The 20,892-nt window shown below is 46.9% G+C and overlaps 10 protein-coding genes and 1 non-coding gene across 11 annotated transcripts; 7 read left to right on the top strand and 4 right to left on the bottom strand.

Annotated features, from left to right (window-relative positions):
* Positions 1-213: 213 nt before the first annotated feature.
* Positions 214-723, bottom strand: BT62DRAFT_992556 (uncharacterized protein). The gene is made up of 3 exons (XM_043190345.1): positions 599-723; positions 480-536; positions 214-414 (listed from the first exon to the last, which is right to left on the bottom strand). The coding sequence occupies exons 1-3, from the start codon at positions 705-707 to the stop codon at positions 263-265; spliced, it is 318 nt and encodes a 105-aa protein (XP_043041998.1). The 5' UTR covers positions 708-723; the 3' UTR covers positions 214-262.
* Positions 724-1,324: 601 nt separating this feature from the next.
* Positions 1,325-1,407, bottom strand: BT62DRAFT_t48. Its single transcript has one exon. It is a non-coding gene; the product is annotated as a tRNA-His (tRNA).
* A 129-nt stretch (positions 1,408-1,536) lies between these two features.
* BT62DRAFT_929580 (uncharacterized protein) lies at positions 1,537-2,462 on the top strand. The gene is made up of 3 exons (XM_043185748.1): positions 1,537-1,831; positions 1,891-2,289; positions 2,343-2,462. Exons 1-3 carry the CDS (start codon positions 1,791-1,793, stop codon positions 2,368-2,370), a joined length of 468 nt encoding a protein of 155 aa, XP_043041997.1. The 5' UTR covers positions 1,537-1,790; the 3' UTR covers positions 2,371-2,462.
* An 812-nt stretch (positions 2,463-3,274) lies between these two features.
* BT62DRAFT_945973 (Aldo/keto reductase) lies at positions 3,275-4,674 on the top strand (the record flags this gene model as incomplete). The annotated part of the gene is made up of 8 exons (XM_043187967.1): positions 3,275-3,335; positions 3,393-3,641; positions 3,691-3,743; positions 3,793-3,865; positions 3,917-4,004; positions 4,058-4,248; positions 4,303-4,338; positions 4,402-4,674. 8 exons carry the CDS (start codon positions 3,275-3,277, stop codon positions 4,533-4,535), a joined length of 885 nt encoding a protein of 294 aa, XP_043041996.1. The 3' UTR covers positions 4,536-4,674.
* Positions 4,675-4,825: 151 nt separating this feature from the next.
* BT62DRAFT_918109 (uncharacterized protein) lies at positions 4,826-5,958 on the top strand (the record flags this gene model as incomplete). Its single annotated transcript, XM_043184074.1, has 2 exons — positions 4,826-5,812; positions 5,863-5,958. 2 exons carry the CDS (start codon positions 4,826-4,828, stop codon positions 5,956-5,958), a joined length of 1,083 nt encoding a protein of 360 aa, XP_043041995.1.
* A 2,030-nt stretch (positions 5,959-7,988) lies between these two features.
* Positions 7,989-9,506, top strand: BT62DRAFT_888825 (uncharacterized protein; the record flags this gene model as incomplete). The annotated part of the gene is made up of 5 exons (XM_043182971.1): positions 7,989-8,147; positions 8,204-8,535; positions 8,593-8,800; positions 8,908-9,222; positions 9,282-9,506. The coding sequence occupies 5 exons, from the start codon at positions 7,989-7,991 to the stop codon at positions 9,504-9,506; spliced, it is 1,239 nt and encodes a 412-aa protein (XP_043041994.1).
* Positions 9,507-9,754: 248 nt separating this feature from the next.
* BT62DRAFT_992551 (uncharacterized protein) lies at positions 9,755-11,520 on the top strand. Its single transcript, XM_043190344.1, has 2 exons — positions 9,755-9,830; positions 9,891-11,520. Exon 2 carries the CDS (start codon positions 10,108-10,110, stop codon positions 11,278-11,280), a length of 1,173 nt encoding a protein of 390 aa, XP_043041993.1. The 5' UTR covers positions 9,755-9,830; positions 9,891-10,107; the 3' UTR covers positions 11,281-11,520.
* Positions 11,521-11,557: 37 nt separating this feature from the next.
* BT62DRAFT_992550 (uncharacterized protein) lies at positions 11,558-14,502 on the top strand. Its single transcript, XM_043190343.1, has 9 exons — positions 11,558-11,961; positions 12,018-12,803; positions 12,855-13,059; positions 13,118-13,291; positions 13,339-13,415; positions 13,471-13,539; positions 13,590-13,652; positions 13,706-13,849; positions 13,902-14,502. Exons 1-9 carry the CDS (start codon positions 11,626-11,628, stop codon positions 14,151-14,153), a joined length of 2,106 nt encoding a protein of 701 aa, XP_043041992.1. The 5' UTR covers positions 11,558-11,625; the 3' UTR covers positions 14,154-14,502.
* Positions 14,503-15,617: 1,115 nt separating this feature from the next.
* Positions 15,618-16,874, bottom strand: BT62DRAFT_979507 (alpha/beta-hydrolase; the record flags this gene model as incomplete). The annotated part of the gene is made up of 6 exons (XM_043189442.1): positions 15,618-15,756; positions 15,805-16,092; positions 16,151-16,302; positions 16,358-16,489; positions 16,539-16,672; positions 16,721-16,874. 6 exons carry the CDS (start codon positions 16,872-16,874, stop codon positions 15,618-15,620), a joined length of 999 nt encoding a protein of 332 aa, XP_043041991.1.
* A 247-nt stretch (positions 16,875-17,121) lies between these two features.
* BT62DRAFT_1003205 (P-loop containing nucleoside triphosphate hydrolase protein) lies at positions 17,122-18,650 on the bottom strand (the record flags this gene model as incomplete). The annotated part of the gene is made up of 9 exons (XM_043176920.1): positions 17,122-17,178; positions 17,237-17,315; positions 17,364-17,427; positions 17,477-17,576; positions 17,627-17,761; positions 17,814-17,935; positions 17,989-18,036; positions 18,086-18,376; positions 18,425-18,650. 9 exons carry the CDS (start codon positions 18,648-18,650, stop codon positions 17,122-17,124), a joined length of 1,122 nt encoding a protein of 373 aa, XP_043041990.1.
* Positions 18,651-20,841, top strand: BT62DRAFT_929573 (uncharacterized protein). The gene is made up of 9 exons (XM_043185747.1): positions 18,651-18,857; positions 18,908-18,949; positions 19,003-19,084; positions 19,136-19,180; positions 19,241-19,543; positions 19,599-19,645; positions 19,699-20,422; positions 20,473-20,725; positions 20,775-20,841. The coding sequence occupies exons 1-8, from the start codon at positions 18,764-18,766 to the stop codon at positions 20,573-20,575; spliced, it is 1,440 nt and encodes a 479-aa protein (XP_043041989.1). The 5' UTR covers positions 18,651-18,763; the 3' UTR covers positions 20,576-20,725; positions 20,775-20,841.
* Positions 20,842-20,892: the final 51 nt, after the last annotated feature.

Raw genomic sequence — 20,892 nt, 5'->3', positions numbered from 1 at the left:
ACGGCAGCAATGACTGCACCCTCCATGACCCATGAAGCAAACGTGTTACCTATGGAACTTACAACGGTATTCTGGATTTTGACTGACGCTTCTGGTAGCAGCTTCTTAGCTAGAATGGGACAATGGCATCTGTTTTTCTTCTTTTTGTTTCACCAAGCCCAAGAATGTAAAGCCCTTGCCTTCGATTTGTCAAGAACGAGGACAGATGTTTCCCAAACAAACAGTGCGAAAAGAATTAATTTATACAAAGGCGCAAGATCATCTATTCGATTGTCTCCCTGTCATCGATTTCGGCTTTGGCGACTGCATCTTCTCGCTGGGACTGTAATGGCCCAGCACCTTTCGAAGTCTTGAAGCGTCGCAATATGCGTTCAACGAATCTCTTCACCCAGTCAGAGAATCTGGCTAGAAGACCTGTAGAGCGAAATCGTGAGTGCCAGTTACCTAGAAATTGAAGGACCAATGTAAAACGGCTTTACCAGAGGGCTTGGATGTGCTCTGTGCGGTGGTCGTGGTGGTCGTGGTGGTACCTCTGTCTAAATGACGGTAGGGTTCAACCTTGGGAATGACGAGCTCGAGGGGACGGTGCGAAACGTACTAGCATGGCTTCCACTCCCAGCGTGGCTTCTGCTTCCGATGTACACGCTCCCACCTCTCATTTGACTGCTAGATGCCATTCCAGAGCCAGAAGATACAGAAGAGCCCATTGTGTACGCAATGGACGTGGTAGAGAATGAGTTGGAAGTTGTTCTAGGGCATGGACTCTTTTATACCTCATGGCCAGTTGAATGACACTAGGCTCTGCACGGTTACGTCGTACACAGCATGAAGAAAACACGGGGTGTGTATATTATACCTGCTCTGTCTGCGGGGTAGCGCAGCACAGAAGAAATGAATCTATCTTCTAGGTTTCACTGTATAAGCACGGCGATATAGGTTATAAGGATGGGAGTGCTTTTCATTTCGCATGATCCGGGAATACACTGCCTTCATTAGCGTGATCTCAGTCAAGAAAATGACGGACGAGGACAAGAAGGAAACACGGACGTGCCTCACACTAACGGAAGTACGTTTAACACCACGCTACTGGGCTGGATCTCATTGTTTCTCGAGATGCCTTCATATGCATCCGGCCTGAGCCGATGAGTACGTTAATGATTTGGGATCGAATACGAAATTGCATAGAAATGATTGTTTAAATAAAGTTCTGACAATTTCTGTTTTTCTTTAACATTCTGTTCTAACATGTTGCTGTAATTGGTGACGATGGTAAACAAATAGAGAAGAGTGAAACAATCCGTCGGAGAACTGTAATCAAAAAAGATGTCGGTAGCTGGAATCGAACCAGCGGCTCTTCGGTTGAGTTCAGGCCACAACGAAGTGATTTAACCCCTAATCGATACCAACTGTACCCGTAGTTGGAAACTATCCTATACATCAACATTCTATTGGGAATGTTCCTGACCGAGACGATCGCTGTTAATTTGGTCAAATTGAATCAGCTACAACTGTAATGCCTAATCGATACAGACAAAACTTAGGCCCAAAATGCACTACCGGACTTCTATGATTGAGCGGCAATGTCCTTGACTAAGAATCTGGATTGGTCTCATCAGTCTTTCCGTAGGAAGACCGTCCCTTGTTCTGTGTTCCATTTTCATTCTTACTCTTATTCTGGTACATTTTATGTAAGTTACCTCCGACAATACTTACCGGGACTAGAATCACGATGCAAGATCATGGCGCAACTATAAAGTAGTGTCACCACCAGGTGCCGTTCCCTACTAAATATGACCCATTCTATAGACATTCCACAGATCTCACCGGACGAGTAAGTTGGTCCCTCGTTCTGTTTTCAACCTTGCACGAAAGTCCTTTAATTTCTTTCAGACTTCGAGGCTTTGAACTATGCCGGACAATATTCCCCTTTGATCCTCGAAAAATCGACGAGCGATACAAGTGGTGGCAGGTTCTTCCCCCTCTTGAAAAGACCCGCTTTTGCTTCATAGCCCAGCTGAGAGATGGAAAACTGCCTGTAGCAGAGGAGGACAAGGTTAGAGTGGCCGCCGTGCAAAACGCACTACGTGCCGATATCGCAAATTGGCTCCAAATGTCACCTGCTAACCGGTGGGATGCGTGGTGGGAGACGATGCAGGAAGTTTTACCTAGTAAGAAGCTGAAGGGATCTCTTCCGAAGTCCTTGGTCAAGAACCACACCACGAGCTTTGGCTATTTTCTTCGCCAAATCTTCCCCCTCCATAATGATGCTGAACCAGACGAGCTTGATGGGTTAGTTTTTTCTTGTCTACACCCGACAGCCGCTAATTGATGCTTCTGTTTAGCAATCAAGCAGCTTGGCATTCTCCATAAATCTTCAGTGAGAGAAAGTTTAGCATTCAGGCGAAATGTGCAAGTAAACGTCCCATGAATGGAAGTTATAGAACAATAGCAGTATTTGAAACCAACAGAAAGTGCTTACCTATCAAGTTAGCGCCGACTGTGTTCTGCCAGCTGGTTCCGAGTCTCGCCCAAAGCTAGATGAGTCGACGGAATATCACGCCCCACCAGCTAGGGTAAGATAAGCTGTTTGAGCTTGCTGCATTGTAGGAGCAGCTTACCTATGATGACAGCATGTTAGTTCTGGGCACACTGAAAAGCAACGTGGAAAAGGTCTTGAACATTCAGATTTCGTTTTCCAAGAGACCTTGAAGTGACGTTATGAAGCGCAAGTTCCACGAAGGGATCGGAACAGTAAGAGTTACTCACACAAGTGGTACCTCAAATTCTCAGGTATACAAAAAGTAGCCGGGGAAGAGCAGCTGAAAATCCCAGCACCGAACGTGACCATCTCATGCTATCTAAGAAAGCAATGGATGACGGGGACGAGATCCCTATCGCTTCCACAAGAGATGGGCAATGTCATATCAGAAGATAATTTAAATATCGTAGATGTCCTACAATTGTGACATTGAGGAGCACTGATGGTTCTTGGGAGTAATGTTTTTATGATCGGCTCGATGACAGATGTGGAAAGACCAGATTTCTCTGCACTGGGGAAGGGCAGTAAATATTTCATATTCCTATGAGATTATACACCGAAGCAAGACAATGAACCATCCACATATCCTGAGAAGTAGCCCCAGAACAGATGATACAACACGATGGCGTGGGCCGCCAATAATGAATCCAAACGATCGGGCCGGCGTCCCGTCCCGACCGAAACCGCGGCTCATAGTCCTCTATCTGATTTCTCCTCTCATCATCAGAGCAAACGATGCCCGCTTCAACCTCCATCAAGCTAAATACTGGCGCTGAAATGCCTACACTCGGTCTTGGTGTGTTTATCAAGCTTTCATGATTCGTCTCGATCTAACTTTATCTTTTTTTAATAGGGACATGGAAGTCCCAGCCGGGAGAAGTGGAGGGTGCTGTAGAATTCGCGCTGAAGAATGGATATAAGCATATCGATACAGCGACTGCATATGGTAACGAAGCTGAAGTCGGCAAAGGCATCAAGGCATCTGGTGTCACCCGAGCCTCTTTCTTTTTGACTACGAAACTCGATAACCCTGACCAAAAAGATCCAGAGGCTGCCCTGAAATATTCGCTTGAGCACCTCGGAACGGATTATCTCGATCTTTGTGAGCGATACGGTATTCACGTTGAAAGATTGCTGATGAAGTACTATAGGGCTTATGCACTGGCCTGCACCGATGTTCGACCGCAAGACTCCTGATAAATCAGTGCGTATCAAGGTTTGAAGATCAAATTCATCATCTGATAGAGAAGCAGGTTAACTGGCTTGATACATGGAAGAAAATGGAGGATATTTACAAGAAATATCCTAAAAAAGTGAAGGCTATTGGTTGGTCTTCTGCTGCTTCTTCTATCGCTATAATGACCGATTGAATCACAGGCGTGTCAAATGTCTCTGTCGAATTCATGGAACAGCTGCTAGCAATAGCCACTGTTGTCCCTGCAATTAACCAGATCGAACTTCATCCGTACGTTCATTTCCATGTCCACAATCTCCGCAGAAAAATGAACCTCGGCATAGATCCTGCACCCAGCCAGATGTAATTGAATTTTGCGCTAGCAAAGGAATTGCCATTACGGCTTACTCTCCATTGGGTTCGGAGCAGTACTCGCTGTTGGAAAGTGACGTTGTAAAGAAAATTGCGGACAAGTACAACGTTTCCCCTGTCACCATCCTGCTGTCACTGTGGGCGAACAAGCCAAATATATCAGGTCCGGGTTTATGCCAATGTTATGACTTCAAGATACTGATGTTCTTGAATTTAGTTCTCACCAAATCTGTGTCTAACGCTAGGATTGAAGGTGATTCTGGTTCAGACGCATGACGCATGGTCTAATCTTAACAAATGCTCACTATTTGTCTAGCAAATAAGAAGATCATTGACCTTTCTGACGGAGACATTAGGGAGCTCGATGCTATAGACAAGACTTACCACTTCCGGAAATGTCATCCCTCTTGGACCGGCTGGGGATCACTCGGTTTCTCTGATTGTATATAGATGCATTGCCTCAGGACCGTAGAAACGCAGTGAGGAGACCTATAAATATCAAGTGAATGAATGTACAAAAATCGGATGCTTTGTAGGAAAATGCAATAAAACTAATGTACGGACTGGGGACAGTGCTCGTATGATCTCCTGTGAAGTATTGTCCAAATTATTTAATAGCTACGAGTACAACACCCACTCGGTGAAAGGGTTCATGTGTTAGACTGTTAGACTCTTGACCGCAACTTGTGCGGACCGCCGGACCGATATGCGGAAAACTTCTTCCTCAGTTCTTCGACACCATGTTCGGTTCTCGTACGCGCCTACTGGCACGGATAGCTCGTCCCCGACTTTTGAATCCAACATCTGTATGCATACCCAAAGTCTCTTTATCAAGATATCATTCTCCTCGTGCAGCCGGGATTCCACGACAATTTTCTCAGACAGTCTCTCGAAACAAAGCGCTGGAGGAACGTTACAGACAAGAAAATGCAGAAAATGAGGATGTGGATGGCGATGAGAACACCTATCCTCTCTACTCCGTCTCTGATGGAGAGGCACACAATGCTTTTGAGCGCGCCAAAGCTAACTGGCCTTCCCATCCGAACCCGCCTGACGGTTGGAACACCAATTGGGACGAATATGGTCTTCTCCCTACCTTATTCTCACATAGTCCTTACTTCATGATGCTTCCTCAAATTGAGATGGTCCGCATCAGACAAGGCATCAAAGGTTCACCGGTGGAGGGCGTGATGTTCAGTGACGAGGACGGGAGTTTGGTCCTCAAGGTGGGTGGGGGAGAGCAACTTTACAGTTTCGACATGGGAGATACGCAAATGTCCAAATTTGACGAAGTTGGAGGGAAGAGTCCCTTACCGGAGTCGAAGGAGGGTACTTCTCTATTCGAAAGAATCATAGAACGCGACGATACCGTCAGACAGGATCTCTATAGATTAGGATATCTTCCTTCGGTCCCTTCGGCAACCACAGAAGAGCAGGAAGCAAGTGGTTTCATCGGTGGGGATGCGCAAGAGGTGCGCAATCAAGGAGGGGAAGCAGCCGAGATCCTACAAATGAAGGAAGACGTGGACCAGATGATGCGCGACAATGGCATTGAGCCACCAGAGGATCCGGAGGAGTGGGAGCGGGAGTTCATGAATCTGTCGCAGAGACTTCAAAAAAGCTTTGGTGACATTGAAGCTGACATCGACAGCTTGCGACGAGCTCTCGATGACCTGGACCCAGATGTGGGTTTGCGTCAGGTAGACGAGCTGATTAAAAAATACGAGGTTTGCTTGGTCCAGACTGTGATATTCATTTACTCATTTGATGTGTATAGATGGCTAACCCTACTGCTACACAACGCTCAGATGCTGATGTCCTGGAATCCTCGAAGGGACATGCAGTCAAAAGAAATAAGGGAGAAAGGCAGTGATGAGTTCGTATCAGTGGTACTAAGACGAGTAGGTTTTGAATCTTCTCTACACCTACAGCGAACACATTCTTCACAGTCCATCATCACTTCCTATGATACTATTTCAACAATAGACCTTTAAACACAACATTCGGATGTCCCCACCGAGTATTCACTCACTACGTTCCATGCATATGCGGGAGTCATTTAACCAACCCTACATTTACAGCAATGCCAACTAGTATCCACAGTCGTAATTCCATGTCTCCTCATATGCGCTACTCATCCTAGACTGCTGAGCCCCCAACAGTGAAGCCCGCGAGATCTACGCTCTCTTTCCCTCAGTGCCGATACCATGTCTATCTCTTCCTCTGCCGCCTACCAAGCTTGGCCGATAGTGTCAGCTTATGCCTTGCACAAGTCTCCGTGCCCCTACATTAACTCTAGGTGTGTGAGTGCCAGCAGAATTTGAGATGAGTGCAATGGATTTTGAACCTTCTCGGCACTTTCCTTGTGGATGGCACCTTTATAGACTGCGAATAAATAGAGCGCGCCTGCAACAGTGGCTGTGCCTTAACCAGACGGAGTCTATCAACAATCAAGACGGCACTGCGGAGAATTTCGTTGGCGAACGGCAGAAAAGCGGAACATGGGGACGCCATGCAGTGGAATGCCGTCGTTCCATTTGATACGTCGGTACTTTCAGTATACTAACAATCTCAGGCGAGATGATGCTTCCCCCCAATAGAAGGTCAACTGTGTAGGTTACTACCCAAGCTCAGGTTTGAGACTACTGTAGTCTAAAAGACTGAAGACTACACATGGTGTTATCATTTACGTTCATCTATGTGACCTACACTGTTTGATTCTCCATCTTGTTAGCCTTCTCTTCTCTTCGGTTAGCCCACATTGCTAAATACGCACTAGGCTGTCTCTAACGTCACCAATTGTGAACACCTGTGGTAAAGCGTCTTGCTCTTCCCCGTACGAAATTCACGACTCCCAGGTTTGTAATCCCCCCAAGCCCCCTTTGATATTGACCAAGACAGCATCCTTCCCGTGGTGTTGTTAAATTGCTGCTGATGATATAGAGCGGGCATCTCTATCCACACGGATCACGCTACATCTTTTCAACGTTTTAAACAGGCCGCCATATCAGCAATGACGGCGAGAAACCGAAGAGAAGGGACGCGCCTACGGGAGCGCACTGCTGACGAACAGACAGCGTGACGATGATAAAAACCATAAGTATTCGTTGCATTGCTCGATTCCCCCTCCTGCAAAGGATAGTTGATCCAAAGCGAAATTTTGACGAAAGCTACATGAAAAATAGGAAAATCTGGTGTCTTCGAATGGGAGTGCCTGTTTCGATCGTTTCCGAGTCAGATTCGACATTTGGTCATCTTCGAGTTCTGAGTAGCTTCAGTACGTGCGGTGCGGTTCGTGATACTGCCGTACTACAAACTCGTGACCGAATTACGAATCACCGTGGAATTTCTGCGGCATGTTTGCTTACCTGGCTATCGTGGAATTGAACCGTCCGGGACCGTAATCAATCTAGAGCTACTGTTCCCTGTGTGGCTCTCACCTGCAGGACAAGCGCATTATAGCACAAAGTCAGTAGATTCTTTAAGGTGTCGACACTCTGTTTCTCATCTCCACTAAAGTGCTTGATGAATATGTGATCCCTAGAAGTGATGTGAAGGTGCGTTCGTCTTCCATCGGGGGAATTAATTTATTGTAGCTGATCCTCGAAAATATAGTACACTTATCAACCAACGGAGGCTACGGAGACCGACTCTGCACCCAGCTCCAGCACTTGGACATCGATCGATAGCACAATCAGCACAGGTGATACATTCAGTGACTCGCGTCGCTTGAGTGACTCCTCCATTGCGACTGTTTCGACCTTTTTACCTACATACTCTATTACGAGCCCTTTTTCGACCCAAACTACCGAGTTACCGACATACTCGACTGTATTTCATGAGCCAGAGACGCCATCCCGTTCTGCATTTGAACATGATCGTGATACAGTCCATCAGTTCCATATGCCTACCAGTAAAGGCAAACCATGGGCCATTGTGAGGTTGAAAAGTAATGCACGATCACACACAGATGCCCCACACTACTTTGCCGGTAATCATGTTTCGGGTATGTTTGCTCTTCATCTCGCAGAACCGACTCAATTGCGAGACATAACACTTTCGGTAGATGGCCGTATCTTTTCCCGTCATGAACATCCATTGACTTTCCCACTTCGTAGATCAGAGGTCAGATTATTACCGGCGAATACTGTAATGATATCTATGCATACACTTTTCTCGAAGAGCTTATCACTATCTGGTCCAAGGACTGGGGTGATCCAGGAGGGCCGCTGTTTAACCCAAGTACCAAGTTCTCTGGAAGACTCTCGGGGGACTATTCCTGGCCTTTTGATCTCCCGTTTCCGACAGGTTTGTCCCACAGGGTCGGGAACGCATCTACTTCATCTCTCGTTCGTCTACCTGACTCATTCCGAGAAGCCAATTGTAATGGTAGCATTCGATATCAACTGATTTTTCGTGTCAATCGAGGCAAATTACAAACGAATAGCAAGTGAGCAGGTCTGAATCCATATGTACCAGCCTGTTGCTAATACATAGAACCTTGTAGGTTACAAGTTCCCGTATTATACACTCCCAGGGTCACTCCTGAACCAATGTCTCTTCTCCGCCAGATGGCATATGAAAACAGTCTTCCGCTTGCAGGACCTGACTCTGATCCTACGGGGTGGCACACACTCCCACCGGTGATCTCTACTGGTAAACTTTTGGACGGCAGCAGTGGAACGCTTCATTGTACAGTAAGTTTACCCTGCCGAGTTTCTTAGTTATGGTTCATCTCAAACTGTTCTCAGCTTTCTTTACCCCTTCCGGTAAGGCTAGTTGTCACAATTGTCGTCTTTCAATAACATTTGACCCATCCCAGCTCGTGTATACCCGAGGATCTGTGGCTCCGTGCTATCTGCATATGCACAGCACGGATATACGAATCTTTCGCGCTCTTGACCTCCCGAAGGCCATTACCCTGATTTTGCGACGTCGCATCACGTACCTAGAGCCGAGAATTGGAGTCAAGAAACGTTTACAGGACTGCACAGAAACCTCCGTCATCGATGTATCAAAGGTTATTTGGTGGTCGCCTGATTCTCCTGACGACCCTCTCAGACGAGTATTCGAGGGCGAGCTCCACATACATAAACAGCACCCTGCTGCTTCAGATTACGAGCTCTTCAGGATCGAGGTATGTAATGTCAATTCGTCATTTCTCTTAGTTTCTGATACCGTACCGTACGTTAAAAGTATAATGTCGAACTTCTTCCCTTCAAGTCCCACGGGTTTATTCCTTTCAGCAAAGACTCTCTCTTGTCCCAGAGAGTGGAAGTAGCCACAGAGTTTGCGGATGGTCCGATCCCGAAGGCTTTGACGACGGCACCAAAACCCGACTTTCTGTACCGCACGCAGGGCGCTGATGCGTTTGTTCTTCTGAATAGTCCTGACGCTGGAGGGTTGTCGATGCAGCGTTGAACTAGAGTAGTGGAGTATTGTAGTGGTCTTGTCTCCATTTGACGATTTTGCAAAGAATCTGTATATTTTCATATTGATTGCTGGATATCTGATGGACAAGATATAGTATACGCACCAGAGAAATATAGAAAACGATGATTCGGTCTTCGACACATCGGCGCATTACCACATATAGAGTGCCTCCGGGCACTCTCACGTGATGCCTACTTTTGTCTCCGAGTCCTTCGGTGCCTGAGTACTAAGTGTCTCATCTCTCTCCAGTGACACACCGTCGTCTGTCACCTCCTCTCTTACATTGAGAACGACGACGAGCCTGTTCTGAAAGTAGGTGCTCCCTCTCGCCTATCCCATCGCAGTCTTCCTCTTTAACGGCTTTTTACTTAGGCGGCTTATTCGCAGAGCGCGAGCCCGTTTTCGCAGCGTATCAGAAAAACACGAGAAAAGTATTAACCGGTTCGCCCTTGTGTATGAATCCCTTCTACTCTTGGGCGCGTTCTGACCTCGTCATTCAGTATTCAACGAACTAAACATCACCGCTTAGCGTGACGTTTTCGAACAAGCAATTTTTTACTTCAACTTAATTCAACCTAACGCCGTCACAATGCCTTCGAGGTTCCAGCCGAGCCCACTCTCAGAGACGACTTATCATTCATACTTTGACGGTTCAGATTCTGAGTTTGAGTCCGACATTGGAGACGAATACCAAGACATCCCATCACGGCCAACGAGTCGCCTGGGCTTCTTCAGCAACTCCAGCGAAGACCTTGCATCCGAGGATCCTCCTGCATTAGAATCCGATATTGCTTGTCGGCAGTTTGACGGCCTGAAGTGGACGTGCGCTGCGCTCAAGAGAATGGGTGCCTCATCAACTGTCGGCGAAGAACTCCTTCCTCGGTCGAAATTCTCGTCGCCCTTTGATGATTTTTCAGCTGATGATGTCGGTCTTTCGTCTTCAGAAGACAGCGACTCAGACATTGAGCAGGATCGTCTTTTCGAGCGCAGCGAGCCTCTCGAGCTCGCCTTTCCGACTCCCTTACTGCCACCCCCTACCACCTCCCGAAGAAAATTTTCATGTCTTCCTTCGCCCTTATCACCCTCCCCTGTGCACTGCCCTACTCCCTCACCTAGCCGACATGACTATGAACAGCATGGGTACTCCCGACATGGCCTTCATCATCTGAAATGGTTCTGGGCGTTGCGAGAAGAAGAGTGGATTGATGCCGCCTATGACGGGGTGCCGCAGATTCATGGATCTATTCCTCAACCAGTCCCACTGCCACCAATGTCCGTCCACCCTCGCCGAGGTGATATATCTGCTCTGCGCGACCCTTTCTGTGTGCACATGGACCGGTACTTTGTTGCAATACCTATGTGGACGATGGCAAAGGCACTATGGATGTTTGATATGCATATGGCGGGCGAGGTCAAGGCGAGGTTGAAGCGACCTGCTGAAGAAGAAGACGAGCTGGAGGAACTGGAGGACGATTTGACTATATCAATTGGTGGGAGCAGCAGTGGCGATGATTCAGAAGTTACCCTCGTAGGGAGCGATGGCGAGGATGGCGAATACGTTGAAGTGGATCTAAATGAAGAACGTTCCGCTGCAAATATTATCCCGGTGAAGACGAAGAAAGCTGGTCGTCGGCGCAAAGTATATGTGACCCCGACTGCTGTGCCAGTGTCGTTCGCGCATAGACTTCCTTGGGAGACGAGCTGGTACAAACGGACAGAGCTTCTTCTTGAGCTCACCAGGCTGGATCGCGAGCATCGATGAAATATTCATCACTATTAATAATATTATTTGATTCACGCAAGGTCACGACCTGTACGAGTTTAATCTTCATTGGCACCATTACGGAGCATATAAGCTTCTTTCACTTGCATTCTATCCATAATTACAGTACGGACCACTCATGTCTCTTTTACGTTCACATTTTACCCAACTTTGATTTGTTATACCCCTCTGTTTGTCTATCTACATATGTATAATCGTTATTGGCAGCCAAATGTTCATATAGGAATGAGCCCCTGTCTTTCCTAAATAGGGTATCATCGCGAATCCGGCGACACGACTGAAGGATCCAATTAAACGTGTAGACAACTGGCACCCAGCATCTGTATGGCAACATTACCCAGAACTTCCAAATCTTCTGTGACGAGTTCTTTTCTTTCCCGGCCACAATCTGGATTCGATACTGGTATCAACACGTCAGCTGCGTGGACGGAACGTCTTGAACTGGGGTCTGCTCCCCCTTCTGACGATGAGCTAAACGACGAAGAGATCTACCACCCAGCACGAGCACTGTACGACTTTGAAGGAAAGGCCGAATTCAGAGAACTTTCCGTTAACGCTGGCGATGACCTTGAGGTTGTCAAAGAAGATCTGGCAGATGGGTGGAGCTTGGTGAAGGACGCGTCGGGCGAGATGGGTCTCTTACCCCGGTCATATTATACTGTACGTACATCATGACCCTTCGTTTTTTCAGCAAGCATTGACCTTGTGCATCGTAGTTTACATCAGAGTTCATCCTAGCCCCCGATCTCGATTGGTCTCAGTCCCACCTCAGGGAAGCTTCATCAAGCACTATCACGCCTCGAATATCACCCAGAACTTCTCGAGAAAATAATAAACCCATCGTTCCCCAACATACCGGAGACTGGGTCTTCCCGAGTTTCCGTCAGAGTCTTCTGAGAGGCAAGAGCCTCAATAGATTTTCCAGTTTTGTCACCAGCGGGGCAGAGGCGTGGGTTCTCAAGGGTACAGTAGCAGACACCGTTATCACCGAGGCCTCACCCCATAACAGGTTGGCTAGCATTGAATCTGAACAAGGGGATAACGATTCTGCAGAGTCAGGTAATCGACTGAGCAAGGGAGATGTCAATCGACACTTTGTCGATGCTGGGCATGCATGGAAGGAGAAACTCCCACCGTTTCGTGTCCTCGTCCACTCTCCGTCTAAACGCACCTCTGCACTTTCCGGGGCCTTCACGGTGTACAATGTGACCTCTCTATTTCACGGTCAGATGGATTCTGATACGTCGCCAGGGTCACAGACACAGATAACGGTGCAAAGACGGTACTCGCAGTTTGTTATTCTTCATACGGCTCTGATGAGGCGCCTTCCTGGAATCGCGCTACCGCCGCTTCCAGAAAAGCAGTATGCCGGCAGGTTCAGTGAGGATTTTGTGGAGGCGCGTCGCGGGGACCTGGAGAGGTACATCGGACGCGTGGTTCGTCATCCCGTGGCAAGGTATGCCGAGGTAGTGACCTTCTTTTTGGGATGCGAAAGTGACATTGTGCGGAATCTCTCACTGAATTATTCGCTATATGCTCACCTTGCGACGTAGGAGTGGAAACGGCTAATACCTCAACATCTGTCGATGCCTCCTGCAGGCCCATCATTTTACGCTCATGTTTACCACCCCGCATTTAATATTGATGCTGAAGACGCCGAAGAAGCTGTTAGACGATTTGAGACTCACACACGGGCTGTTGGGAAGGGCGTACAAGGCCTTAGGAATATATTCGGTCGTGTTCGTGAAGCACGGATTGGTTCGTCGGATTTGATTTCCCTTGGATCCCTGCTGTTGCTGACTGTATAGCTTACTAGAAATGTCTAAAGCGGAGCGATTACTGTCATATTCTTTACTATCCTTGATAACTTCTAAGCCCCTCGCTTCAGCGCCTACGACGGGTACGATCGAGGAAGACAATCACTATAATGTGAAAGATGCAGGCCTCATGAACGAAGATGGCGCGTGGTGCTGGCGTGAGGGATGTAGTCGTAAGGGCTCATATCTCGTCGCCGCCACTGCTTTGATCACTGTACAGATTGCCTTAAGCTTACTAAAGCCGTGCAGAAAACATCCGAGGCCCTTCAAAATATTGGAGATCTCTACGATGACCATGTGAGTATCTAGTGACATTCTGACGCATTTTGCATTTATGTGGCACCGTTACTAGGCGCGGAGGAGACAGCTAGCCACACATGAGTCACTCAAGGCCGTTTCGCACCCATCGTCGATATATGAAGTATTTATTGCCCTTTTTATGTGGTTTTATTTTTGACGTCTTGCGTTCAGGGCGTGGTGAGCACACACAAATCTACATTGACCCGATATCGAGAATGCACGAAGGAGATTCGTGTATGTGTCATCTTCTCGGCTGTAGTTAGGTTCTGTATTGATATCATATTCAGGCCGACGAAGATATGGCTGCACGCTGCGAAACAGTGCTGAACACTACCATGGCAGAAATGGAAACGTTTCATGCACAAAAGAATGAAGACTTTTCTACACTCGCCAAGGACCACCTGGACGGGGAGATTGAGTTCTATGAGCGGGCAAGAGCCGTTCGCGCTATAGAATCGATTCAAATCTGACAGTGCATATTAGGTATTACACCGGCTTCGCACAGCTCGCAAATGCTTCGACGAGCCCCAGTATGAGGCACTTGCGATGTCTCCGCGGCAGCCCTCGATATACGAACGTGAACTGGAGAATCCTCACTTAGGTTCTCTGCCATTATTACAACCATGCCCCCACGTGTTTGATTCTGCACCAATGCGACCGGTCAGTGTCGCCATCCAGGAAGGGGTGGGTATGATACTCGGTCCTAGGGGAAGCGTATTTGGCAAGTTCTGGTGATACATTAACATTTATTTCCTTCCTATTCATGATGCGACACGAATCTCACGCGAAGTGTATGTTGTATTATATCAGTAGTAGAGTATTCCTCTTCTTCTAGTAATCGGACGCGGACGTCGAATGTGGAGTGTGTATGTCCTGGTACTAGGTCTTCCGGCAAGAACGAAGTAAAGTGGCTTCGGGAACTGGATACATGAACTCTCATTTCGTTGTCATTATGATCACTTGCCAGTGTTTTCGTGGTTCACCGGATTCTAGAGGGGAATCCGGTGTACCCTGAAACGGTGGAAGTTTACTTTACATATGAGAGTTCCTTACTTTAGATAGAGATTAAGTCCGTAAATTCTAGAGCTAGAGATGACCAACGGCCTTTTCGGTGGCGCAACCCATTTGTCACCTCGTTCAAATTCTGGGAAATCCTTCCCACCGTGGTTTTCTAGCCGTACGAGTTGGGACACGGCGAACAATTTGACATCAAGAACATCACATAAGTAGCGAACCTCTGTCGACGCCACGCCGCCACGATGACTGGGTCGTCTTGCTGCTTCCCATGTGTACCGAGAAGAACACGACATCCTCGTCTTGCCAGTATTTGTCGCCCTGAGAAAAAGACACTGTCAACAGAAGCGAGTTCAAGCTCTAACCGAAAACTGAGAAAATTGAGACTTCTGGAAGAACAGAAGCTAGCAAGCTGTTCATGCGACCAGAAATTCCAGTACCCTGCCAAAAGAAACGTACACCTTCGAATACTTGTGAACGATCATGACACCCGCTGCCTTTATAATTTCTTCATGCCGGAAGCACTCTTGACTCGGTCTGACTAACGACACATAAGCCAGAGTCAGTGGGCGCCGCATATCCGATCCCGTTATTTGACACTCGTTCAGAGGTCGCCGAAATCTTCGGAAATCTTTCCAACGACTTTAACATGAAATTCAGTCACCGCAACCTATAGAGCCGTATAATACTGTCATGAATACCTGCCAGTCAAAATCTATTGGAAAATCCGAGGGAAGCTGCATTTCAAGGACTCCGGCCAAAGTTTGCGTTAAGGTTATGTAACTGGTATTTAGCTTCGCGGCAGATTGTGATTTGAGCCGGATGATGGGTTCTAACTTCTATCATATTTAAGTGAGTCCCGCAAAATCGATTGAGCAGATCCAGATTATGGAGGAAGGAAAAATCTAAACGCCGGAGCACTTTTGATGGTGGCTGGAAAGCATCACTGAAATAAAATCACATAACGTAACGTTTCCCAAATTTGACAGTTCCTTGCTGGCTTACGAGGCAACTGTACGCTGGTTGTCTCTGGCCAGGGACGTGTTCAAGTTGCTCAAGGGTAGAGCGCTTTTCTAAGCCGATTTTGACAAAGTTGGTACATCTAAATACTACATTGCAGTTGTTAATAGTACATATGAATTCCCAATGATAGGAGTGAAGTTGATGTCGTATACAACGGTAATTTTACTCATCATCTGAATCATCGTTTGTCCAGCCAGCTTTAATCAAACCTGCCTCAAATGGTGAGCTCACAGAAGATGACATCGGAGGTATCGGGCCCGTCGTGTACTCCAAAACAAAACCAAGAAAAAGGGGATTAACTCTGTGCAGCGAATCAGAAGGCCATTTAGAACAAGAGAGTGACACTGACTGCTCTGAATGTGTAACGCAACCAAAATGACAGGCTCCTTCGACTTTATCGAGAGAAGCCTTTACCCCCGCATCTTGGAGGTTCTTCAGAAATTCCTCTGAATACTCCAAGGGGTATGCGATATCTGCCATACAATGGACCAACTTAACGGGGGCGATAATTTTTGACAGGTCGCCCGGAGAATGGGTCTTGCGTTCCGTGAGGAAATTGACAGTGAGTGTGTTGTAAACGTCCAGTCTCTTCCCCCCCCAATTGGTCATGGCCTGCGGTAAAGTACGCTTGACCAAACTTTCAAAAAAAACATGGGTATTAGGAGTGATTTATGGACATATGTGAACGGGCTGACGCTGTGACCATGGAAGACTGCTCACTGTTAAAACCGAGTTGAAGGGCGCCATATACCGCATCGTAGAGCGCCGCTTCATCGACTGTCGAACTTTTGAAACCTTCAATCCAACAATCGGCAATTTCTTGCCTACCCTGTGCCACATCTTCCGGCTATACCGATGATCATCATCGGGAGGTCGGAAGAAAATGTGAACCTTCACTGTACCTCTTCAAGGCCCAACACAGATACGAGGAACAAAGAAAGAACTTTCTGCGGATAGGATATAGCGACTTGAAGCGCGATTATGGTTCCCATCGAAAGTGCGAAAATGTGGCATGGCGGTAGCTGGAGTGCTTCCTGATGAGGCTAGCTCAATAAGATGTTGAAGATGAAAATGTTGACTTGCCATGAATTTCACGATATCTGCTGCTGCATCATCCTGATCGTAATCCTTTGGAGCGTTACCTCCGGTTTCTCCGTGGCCTCGCATATCCATCGTAACGAAGTTAAATCTCCGGAGAGCGCGATCTCCGAATTGCACTGCAATATAATTAAAATGCGTTGGGAAAGAACCTTTAGCGTACGCACTTTGAAAGATATCTACGCCAATGTAGACAGGGTGGAGAAATAAAACAGTAGGCAATGTTGGATCAATAGATTTAGCATTAGATGATGTCGGCGTGGAAATGGTGTAATTGTAAGTTAGGCCGCCAGAATTCGATTTCACTTTCACAAAGGGCATATTGAGGCGTTGGTGAATAGAATGAGGTTGTGAAAAGTTAGGTGGTCAAACAGATGGCAAAATTCAACGCCTTCGTCTTTTAACTGAAGGGGACCGGCGATCGGCAGCTCCTATACATGGATAGATACAGGGGTCAGTTGAGGTACCCGGACAGAACCCCTTCAAGAAGACATTGCCCAGTATACATAGACGGCATAGACGAGTTTAAAATGTAAAGGAAAAACAAAGTAGGCCTGCGTAACCAGGTTCACCGCCACTTTCCAATTGCATTGTCATCGAAGTGCGATGAAATTGAATCGCCACACTGCGTTATTGATGATTGAACGCTGGGTTTTATGTAAATTCGGTTAGAAATTTCTTACTTTTGCATATGGCTCTTCGAGCATGTGTTGCCCGTTGTCCTGGTGCATAGCAGAAGGTGAATACAACAATCGCAGAGTTCTACATCGGGATGTAAGATTGGGTGCCCAGCAGGGAGGAGGATCTTACCCTGATAGTCGTGTCTCGCGTGATAATATCACACGGTAAGATCTCCCAGGAGGTAAATATGACCCTAGAAAGAAGTTTTGGAATTTCGTGTCAAAACGCGTCATCTGGCATACCTAGTTGTGGAACCATGATGCCCCTTGCTCCTGTGTCAAAGTTTCCTGCAGTTCCATCTGTCTTCAATAACTTCGTAGCCAGCTGAGAAGTGGTGACGATCTGAACATAGATGACTAAGGCGTTTACCAGGTGGTTCAGCAGTACTCTACCGTTAAATTATTGAACGCGTAGGCCCTCGAGAAGGTCTGTTTGATGCGGTCGTGAAGAGAGATCTTCGTTTGTAGAGTTAACATTGGAGATGTTTGAAAGGGAAAGGAAATGGAGTTGATGACAAGCAAAGCCACCTGAAGAATAAATAGATCTCGCGTGCCTAACCATGAAGCTGAAATTGCCTACGTCCGGGTTTCGTCGTAGATAAGACAAAAGATTGTACATGAATGTCATGAATTCAGAAAGCGAGTGCATTGGCATGTAGGAAACTAGTTCCAAAAAATTCGTCGGAACATCCGATATACCTTCTTGTACCCATGAGAAAGCGAACAAGATATGAAAGAACAGGGAGGACACTCACTTTTGAGAGCTCTTCTTAGTGTTGCTGGGCTTGTCATGTTTTGGAGGTCTGTGTTCTGATTAGTCAAGCCCGTGTTTCCCAACGTAGTCCAACCAACCAACAAATAGGACGCGTTCCCTGGATTTGACAAATGATGCCACTATATTTACTGTAAGTATTTCTTTCGGTGTCCCAGGAGCACCAGATATCTCCAGAACAGAACCTCTTGAAAGGCCTCCAGACAAGAGTCGGTCCAGAGGGGCGCACAAGGTAGACACCCTGGCTTTCACTCCACTTCCGGACAACAACGATACTGACTGCGTCCATGGAAGAGTAGATCCAAGTAGGGTCAAAGTGGGCCTCTGTGAATTTATTAGGGCTTGCGATATTGAGAGTGGTATGTCGAACTCTAGCAGTATTGTTGAGAGCTGTGCAGAGAGAATGTTTACAGGCAAACCTTCTGATAAGTCCTCCGGGGAAATCCCTTGTACATCCTTTATGGTCTCATATCCTGCTCTCATCAAGGAAGATAGTGTTGAGGGAGAGAACGGCAGAGCAGAGAGATAGATTGGTATCATAGGTGTTGGAAGACGCGTTTGTGGCGTGAGAACTTGATTTCGGCTGACTTCGGATGCATTCTGGAGGGTGCGAAAACCGCACATTCCCGGCAAAAGCCGGGACATCTTGCTTTTGTACTCCCATTTTCTTGCTTGTTCGTCAAACTGAAGCTCAGTTCACATACTCTCTATCACTTTCTTGGTTTTACTATAGCGATCCCTCTCCTTCTTGGTTAATAATGACTCCGTATCCTCCGCCAATCAAACATGCTCAAGGTAACCGCCACGGCAAGACCACCTTTAGCGTCAGAGTAGAGAACATGGCCATGAATAGTACGCTTTTCTCCCTAGGCTCTATTTAATTCTTTACAATTGTATTCCAGTCAACCACCAAGAAGTGCTATCCTTGTTCAATACCCTGATAGGCGAGTCTCGACGATTGGAGAGAAGAGACTGGCTAAAGATGACGTTGTCCTAGGCGATGTTCGTGGTTCTGTCGATGTCAAAGATGCCGCCGGGCATCATCTAGACATTACATTTTTCAATCGTGACGCTTGCAAGTGAGTGCCATCTCATCTCCTTCCTTTACTGTCGTGCTAACGTCTGTACAGAAAAGCGCTGTGTATGTCAGGATATACGGTCTCAGGTACACCACTGTACGTATAAGACGCATACATCAACTCTCATAGACTCCAGAATACTGACTTGTTCTATAGTTCCGTGGTACCCATCGCAGATGACGGTTGTACGCCAAAACGCCTTGACGATCGTCGCAATTTATACGTCCTCGGCCTACCTTTTGATCTGACCAAGTCAAGTGTTTCTGTGATTCTGGAAGATTTGTCTAAATCTTCTCATAGGGCCGAACTAGCAACAATTTTCTCTAGTTATGGAACTGTTGCGCATTGCGTAATTCTTGCTACAGTGGACAATGCTTCTCGCCGACGTGGTTTTGTAGTCATGTCGGGTCACGACCAAGCCAGAAATGCAATGCTTTCCCTCACCCGTAGCCAGATAAGGTATGACTTCCCTCAACATTGAAGACCATCGTGTATATAAATATATTATCTACAGAGGACATACCATCGATATCTCGTGGGCAATTGTACAGCGCTCTCAGGGTATTGACTCTGTTTAATCCTATCACGCAACACTAACACCTAGGCCGCCATAGGCTTTCTAGACGGTGGAGACAGGGCCATTCTGTTCGAATCACATTGTCACAATTCTCTTATGCCTTTGGAAGATATTCAGGAAGATAGCCAGCCTTCGCCTCTTGATATCACGCCCAATTCCTCTTTTGGATCAAATTTTTCAAACAGTGCTGCGTTCACGGCAACAACGTTACCAACGAATACTCTCCTAGTCAGCGAACTTCCTGCTTTCTTGTTTTCTCAGCCTCGCGACCTGCATCCGCTGCTGGACCCCTTCGGACAGATCAATAAACTTGACATCATCGAGCCACAGTCTGTCTCAGGCGCCATAACTGTCAGGGTGGAATATTCATCAAGTACAAGCGCTCAAGAGGCCAAAGAAGCTCTTCAAGGCCAGTGCTATGCGAATCATCGCATAGGTGTTCAATATTTGCAAGTGGCGACCAGTGTCCTTCCTCGACGATCGCCCGCAGGACAGTATGACGTCGAATCCTATTCCTCTGCACCAACTAATGAACCCCCGACACATTTCGCCCCTGCATCTGGACCATTCCGCTGTCCTTCGAACTCATTTTACAAACCAGAAAGACCATACCGCCGCGGTCGTGTAACCTACAGCAGCATGGATTCGGTTCCCCAAATATCCTACCCTTACCATCAAGCTTTTAGATATGCGTCACATCCTGTTCATTCCCATTATTGCAACGCCAGGTCCAATTCTAGAACCAGTTCTGTTCCCTCCGAGTAAGATTGGCCTTCCTCTTGTCTCTTGTCGTCGTTGATCTCACTTCTAGGTGGGGAAATGACATGGCAGGAGCTCCTACCCGTTGCCGATCCCCCCAGCCTCATCACTTTGAAACAAATACTTCCTCGCAATATGGATCCTTGTACGATTGATCATCGAGATTTTCATGTGCTTTCGAACGTCACGATAATGGGCTGCTCTTTGTGATTACTCTGCTGCATTCTGCTCTGAGCTCTTGATAACGGCGTTCCTCTTCTACTTCTCTGTGTCTGTTAATTATGTATTTCTGTCGTTTTACATGTGTGAGAGGGTTAGTTCCTTCATCGACATTGTCTTATTGAAACGTTCCAGTGGGTTTCATGATAGAGGAAGGATGGGACTACAACAAACTCATCCTGGATGTACAATTAATAGGAAGTGTTCACGAGTTTTAGGTACTCTTCAAAGTAGTAGTCGATGTACCGGCCAG

This window comes from Guyanagaster necrorhizus (assembly GCF_019112545.1).
Source record: "Guyanagaster necrorhizus MCA 3950 unplaced genomic scaffold BT62scaffold_7, whole genome shotgun sequence".
Classification (NCBI taxonomy): domain Eukaryota; kingdom Fungi; phylum Basidiomycota; class Agaricomycetes; order Agaricales; family Physalacriaceae; genus Guyanagaster; species Guyanagaster necrorhizus.
The sequence above is the reverse complement of the archived record's forward strand: the minus strand, read 5'-3'. Positions and strand labels throughout refer to the sequence as shown.